General features: G+C 35.8%; 1 protein-coding gene across 1 annotated transcript in view; it reads left to right on the top strand.

Annotated features, from left to right (window-relative positions):
• LOC311289415 (glutamate receptor ionotropic, kainate 2) overlaps window positions 1-7,500 on the top strand; it is a 49,605-nt gene that overhangs the window by 11,696 nt on the left and 30,409 nt on the right. The window contains exons 2-3 of the mRNA XM_084407418.1: window positions 4,980-5,147; window positions 6,886-7,143. Coding sequence (XP_084263544.1) covers window positions 4,980-5,147; window positions 6,886-7,143 — 426 coding nt within the window. The remainder of the gene's footprint in view (window positions 1-4,979; window positions 5,148-6,885; window positions 7,144-7,500) is intronic.

Below are 7,500 nucleotides of genomic sequence, written 5' to 3'. Positions count from 1 at the left end.
GTACTACATCAAACTACTATATATAATGTTGAATATAATGTATAATAATGCATATTAGTGTGTCCTGATAATGCCAAATGTCTGATGCTACCAGTAAAAAGTGGCCTATACATTATTTTTAATATATCTAGTCAGTGAAACATATTCATCTACAATAATTCTGTATTTTCATCTTCAGGATCATGAATATTGTTATTCTGGTGTCTCTATTGTTCATTGGGTTTCAGCACCAAGTCCAAGACTATTCATTTACACACACAATGTAATATCAAATTTAGCATTTTAATCAACAGGACGTTTTCTATCAACCTTTTATCACATGTCTTGGAGTATCGCGATTATATGGTATCGTGAGTTCAGTATCGTGATGTGTGTCGAATCGTGACATCGTTACACTCCTACTAAATATAGGATTTATGTATTTGAAATGCACATAAAACAGTATATCTGTGCTTCAGTGAAACAGGTCAGATGTCTTTCTTTTTGTTTTTGAAGTTGAATAATTGAGTTAGTTGAAGCTCAGATCACACTAGAGCTTCTGATTGAGACGAGACGGAGCCCGAGATGCTCTGGGTTTGATTCTGAGGAGTAAGTGCAGATGAAATGTGACTGTAATATCTAATATCCTCTGAACACTGATCTGAGAGCGGCATGAAAGCGAGCGCAGGCTTGACATTTTACCTTCGCAGGCGGATAACATCAACTCGACTCAGGGCTGTTTTTAGCTCCGCAAAGACTGAAGCAGGATAACAGCTTTATCATAATTACACAGAGACGAGACAGAGAGAGAGAGAGAAAACGAGAGAGAGAGAGAAAACGAGAGAGAGAGAGAGCGAGAGAGAGAGAGAAAAAACGAGAGAGAGAGAGAAAACGAGAGAGAGAGAGAGAGAGAGAGATAGAACACGAGAGAAAGAGAGAGAGAGAGAGAGAGAGAGAGAGAGAGAGAGAGAGAAAACGAGAGAGAAAGAGAGATAAATTCAGCTGGAAAATTCCTGAAAGTCCTGAAAGTTTTTCTGTAACTAATCACAGAATCTTCAGCATCTGTTGAATTAGCAGCTCAAACTTGCTTTTGTTTTGATTTTAGTCTTTATTTGCAATCATTGACAGCATATTTAAGAAATATTTGCATGTATATACTGTATATATATTTACATATAATTTATATTATATGTAAATATACATATTTTATGTATAAATAACACATTTTTCTTAAATATATGCATGCATGCATTATATATACAAAATAGTTATACACATATATTATGTAAATACAAACTTTTAATTTTGGAAGTGATTAATCGTTGCCCAGCACTAATTATTATACTTGAAAATAAATAGCAGCTGAATATACAAGTTTGGGCTCTGTTGTTAAATTTAACCTCTGATAATATAATGTACTTGTGATCCCTGTGTAATTACAGCATTAGTTGGGAGTGATTTTCAGTAGTTTTTAGTACCGATGCATCTCTAGTTTCACTCATCTCTGTCTGAGAGAGTGTTTTAGTGACTGTAATCATTAGCAGATTCACACATTCACACATTAACACCTCAGATTCAGCAGGAGAAGATAATGATCCTCTCAGAGAGCCGAAACAAGCTTTGTGCTGCACTTATCGCCAGCGCTGTGATTATGAATATGTGTGTGTTCCTGCAGACGGAGGCGGTGAGAGCGATAAAGACACAGATATTGGCAATTATTTCGTAACTCATTGCATAATTCAGAGCTTTATACATCACAGATTGTTTCAAAAGCAGCTTCATGGTAATACACAGAATCAATTATGCAAACTTCATCAAATATAAGATAACTTTAGACTCAGGTGTAAAGCAGCTCTACATAAGACTGAAGAGTCATTTTCAGATCCATGTTGATTCAGTTCAGTTCAATAACTGTAAAATTTGTCACTGTAAAGCAGCTCTACAATTGAACTGTATGAATTGCATAAGTTTTTATTCATTTTTCTTTAATTTTAGTTATTATAGTACATCAAGATGAACTTAATTAAACGAGAAATTTGCCTGAAATAAATTCATTTATTTATTATTTATTTAATTAAAGTAGGGGTTTTATCATTAACTAATACTAAAACTTAAATATAAATAAATTAAACCTTAATAGCAATATTGAAAAAATAAGAATAATAATGAAATGACAAGTCTCCCTGTAGTCAATAAAGACATATTTAAATGTTTTTTTCATTGAAAAATAATTCTTCAGGCCTTAAAATATCTTGAATGTAACTTGACACCCTTGCCTCATTTAGTATGCGTGGTTCTATGAATATGCAAATTAGCCCCGCCTCTACTCACTCACTCAGCTCAGAGATCCACTGGTTGACGATCACACGTTGATCTGGGCTGCGTTTCCCAAAAGCATCGTAAGCCTAAGTAGATCGTAAAAACGATCGTACGACTGATCTTAATATTACGGTCTGTTTCCCAAAAACATCGTAACTTAAGTTGCACTTGAAAATCATCGTAGATCTACGAGTGCTCTGGAGTAATCGTAAATCCCTAAGTGCGTCGTAAGAAGACAGAGTTATGAGGTCACCTGCAGGACAACCGGCAGATTACACCTTTAACTTTATTCAAATGCAATGTGATTATAATATAAGGTTTTGATTGTACTTTGTTGTACGCTTTATTACTTTATTATTATTTATTTTTTTGTTGTTAAATGAATGTATAAATAAAATAATTAAAAAGGTCAGAAAACAAAACAAAAAATAGAAATAATTTAATCTAATAATTTTAATAAAAATTAAACGAATGAACAAAAAAAAAAAAAAAAGATGTGATATGCTTCAAAGACTGGGAAAAATAGGAAAAAATCTGACAATGACTTGCTGATATGCACGAAAACCAGCCATGTATTGGGCATTTCTTGGTTGGCCATCATGTGGTCCCATGCCATCTTTGACCTCCTCCTCCTCCTCTACCACCTCTTCATCTTATTCCTCCCTTTTAAGTAAGGACACTCTCATATGCCCTGACAACAACTACAAACATTCTCAAACTGCTGAGGTGTTGTGGCTGCAGTTTGGACAACAGAAGATGGAGGCTGAGCCCTGGGAGGGTTGTTTGGAGGACTAGGAGATGGCAGATGAAACTGATGAAGGACCGGACTCAGGCTCATGCTGTGTTACCCCTACTCCTCCATGGATGTCAATACCACCACAAATGCCATCTGAAGCACTTGTGCCAAGCATTGACAAGGCCTTTTCTTCCTCTGCTGTGAGAAGGGAGGACTCATTGGGCACCACCTGTTTTATTAAATGTTGTCCTCTGCAGTGCCCTTTTCCTTTTAGCAAGGCTGGCAAAGTCCTGCCACTTCTTCCTTCTTCCCAGTCAGTTTTCTAGCAAAATCCCAGATTTTCAGTTTTTGTTTATTTGTATGACTTCCCTTAAAACTGCTGAAAATAATGTTTGTATAGCTCTAAAATGACATTAATCTCCTCTTAAAAAAAAAAAAGTATTTCTTTGATTTTTTTGGTTCAGCCATTTTGCTGGTGTAGGTTTGCTGGTAAACACTTGTAGGTTTGTGCTTTTGTAGATTATTGGCCTCGTAGAAAATGCACATCAGTTGAAAACAATTAGGTTAAACATTTCAAAATACAAGCGTGTGCTACAATTACGAGCCATTCTACAAGGTGACATTTCAGCACTTGACAAATGGACAGCGACTCTTAAGTAGCACGTAGAACGCGTTCTTGTTAAGTGCATTTTTGGGAAACGCGCGTGGAATTGCGGCGAGCGTTCGTAACCTTGCACGTAGAGAGCGCTCTTAAGAGCTAAGATACATCGTTATCGGGAAACTCAGCCCTGATTGGTTACAAGGTAGTTTGTGACGTCAGAAACACCAGCGATTTCAAAGCGTGTTTTTGAGACTGTCTTTGGTTCACTGCAGTTTTAAGGAGGAAAATACTCAGCAATGGTGTTGACTTATGAATTTACACATGCTTTGTCTTATAGCATATTAATAACACCACATAGACACATAAAAAACATTGAACGCTTGATTTTCACCACAGGGATTAACATGAAAACAAAAGATTTAGTTGAACACACGAGTGCAGATGTTTGACTGATGAAGCTCCGGCGCTTTGGGAGTTTCAGTGTTTTGGTGTCCAGATGCTGTTTTCTCTCTCTGACGTTGGTGTGTGTAAGTGAGAAGATGAAGCCTGTCTGTGTGTGTGTGTGTGTGTGTCAGTTATGTAATCAGATTACTTTTTCAAGTAACTAGTAAAGTAATGCATTACTTTTTCAATGTACAGCAAAATATCTAAGTTACTTTTTCACCTTTATTGACTGACAGCTGTCCTGTCCTCATGTTGAAAGAAATAAAGTGAGGTGCGCGCGTGTGTGTGTGTGTGTGTGTGCTGTGTAACCATGTTTATTTCAGTTCTAGACTAAATGTGAACATGCATTTACTCGTCTCACTTGCACGAAAACATTCAGTGTTCCTCTAAATTAATAAAAACAATAAAATGCACATCCATAATTATAATTAACTATATTAAAATACATAAATATACTTTATCTATTTAATCTCACTTTATTAACCAACGTCTTTGCTGCTGACCTTCAGTGATCTAATTCAACCATACTAATAAGCAAAAATGACTTTAGATTAGATTTAGAAATGAGTGTTGAACTCCTCCTGCCTCCTATTGTTCTTTAATCCAGAATAACAGAAGCTGAAAGGGTTAAATATGCATTTCCTTCATCCTGAGGATTATTCACTTCACTTTCGCTGTGAAAGGGCCTTTACATGTACCAAAAATATAACTTTTTTTGTTGTTATTAAAAAGCAAACAATCAAGCCCAGCCCAGGGGAGAAAAGGTAACGCAAAAGTAATGAAACGCATTACATTTCATAAAAAGTAACTAAGTAACTCAATTAGTTACTTTTTTGGGGGAGTAACGCAATATTGTAATGCATTACTTTTAAAAGTAACTTTCCCCAACACTGTGTGCAGGAGGGATCTTCGAGTCGATAGAAAGCGGCCCGTCTGGACCTGAAGAACTGGCCTTTAAATTCGCACTGAACACCATCAACAGGAACCGAACGCTTCTGCCCAACACGACGCTCACGTACGACATCCAGAGAATCAACGTCTTCGACAGTTTCGAGGCGTCCAGGAAAGGTGAGAGTTTTCCTCTCGAACGCTCCTGAAAACAGGCTCTTTTATCTTCCCAAACGTTGCCCTATTTTCCTGCGCTTTGTCACTTCAGACCCAGAGCTTCAGCTCTGGCCTCATTTGTAATTTTAATGACCTTTTTTTCTCCGGCTGCTTTCAGACGCGACGGTTACGCTGGAATGGAAAGTGAAAATGGGCTCATTTAGAGAAATAGCATGTGAGGTGCTTTAGCTGTCAAAGAACATCCAGTTTAAAACTGAGACTGAGATGAAATGGACAAATAGAAGCAGCTCATTTGAATATGTGCATTAGTGACCTCGACTGCTGCGGAAAAACTGTGTTTTTACCATAAAATCTAATCTCTCTGTTAGCGCTCAGACAGTATGTGGGAATAAATTCTGTCATCATGTCGTTCCAAATAAATAGATTTATGCTGATTTATACAGTCATGCTTTAAAGGGAACAAAAAAAAAAAATCACTTCAGAATTATATGATCACTTTGTGTGAGAAAAAGAGCCAATATTAAAGAAAGTTCTGGTTTCTATACAATTTCACCATATGAACTGCATCTGTCTATAAATGCACAGAAAATTATTTGGATAATAAAACACATCCGATGGCAGTAAACTTTAAAATACACACTTGCAAAATAAAGCTGCAAGACCTAACAAATTGTGTATTTACTTACACAAGAATGTACACATTTGTAAATAAAAATGTAACGTCTGTAAATAATAAATCAATAATTTAAACATTTGTCAATAATAATCATGAATGTGAATATTTTTACGTTAAAAAGAATGAAAATGTTTGTAAATAAAAATGTAAACATTTGTAAATAATAATCAAGAATGTATATATTTGTAAATAAAATGTAAATATTTGTTAAAAAAGTAAATATTTGTTAATAAACTCCAAAAAATGTGAACAGTAATCAAATATTTGTAAACAATAATCAAGAACATTAATATTTGTAGATAAAAATGTAATTTAATTGTAACTAAAACCAATAATGTACATATTTGTAAATAAAAATGTAAATATTTGTAAATAATAATAAAGGATGAAACAGAACTGAACATATATACAGGTGTTAATGATGGTGACTGATGAGTGCACAGCTGAATGTAATTAGTGTCCATGGCAACAGATGAGTGACGGATACAAAACATAACGAGTCCAAACTAATGTGAATGTGACACAAATCACGTAAATATTTGTAAATAAGAAATCATATATAAAATGTACATTTTTGTAAATCATAATCAAGAATGTAAGTATTTGTAAATAAAAATGTAAATATTTGTAAATCATAATCAAGAATGATGTGTAAATAAATATAAAATGTATATTTTTGCAAATAAAAACAAAAATGTAAGTAATAATGAAATCATGTACATTTTTGTAAATAATAATCAAATATCTAAATAAACAATCGTAAATAATAATCAAAAAAAAATTGAATTCTAAAAAAGGATCAAGAATGTAAATATTTGTAAATAAAATGTATATATTTGTAAATCATAATCAAACAAAAATGTAAATATTTGTAAATAAATCCCAAAATGTAAGTAATAATGAAATCATGTACATTTTTGTAAATAATAATTAAATATCTAAATAAACAATCGTAAATAATAATAAAAAATGTTTAGAATTCCAAATAACAATCAAGAATGTAAATATTTTCTGCGGGTCAGCGTTTGATTGGTCCTTTGTTCTTTTCTGCTGTCCAATCGGCAGCCTGCGAGCAGCTCTCCCTGGGCGTGGCTTCGATCTTTGGCCCCTCCCACAGCTCGTCAGCCAATGCGGTGCAGTCGATCTCGAACGCTCTCGGTGTTCCTCACATTCAGACCCGCTGGAAGCACCAGGTGTCGGATAACAGGGACTCTTATTATGTCAGTCTGTATCCCGACTTCTCCTCGCTCAGCCGGGCCATACTGGACCTCGTGCACTTCTTCAGGTGGAGGACCGTCACGGTGGTGTACGACGACAGCACAGGTGAGCACACACACACACACTCACACACACTCACACTCACACACTCAAACACATGCAGACACACACACACACACACTCACAGAGACTTCTTCAGGTGGAGGACCGTCACGGTGGTGTACGACAACAGCACAGGTGAGCACACACACACACACACACACACACACACACTCACACACACACACTCACACACACTCACACACTCAAACACATGCAGACACACACACACACACGCGCACACACACACACTCACAGAGACTTCTTCAGGTGGAGGACCGTCACGGTGGTGTACGACGACAGCACAGGTGAACACACACTCACACTCACACATACACTCACACATACACTCACACACACACA

Source organism: Rutilus rutilus, assembly GCF_951802725.1.
Source record: "Rutilus rutilus genome assembly, chromosome: 4".
NCBI classification, from domain to species: Eukaryota; Metazoa; Chordata; class Actinopteri; order Cypriniformes; family Leuciscidae; genus Rutilus; species Rutilus rutilus.
This window is presented reverse-complemented; position numbering and strand designations above follow the sequence as displayed.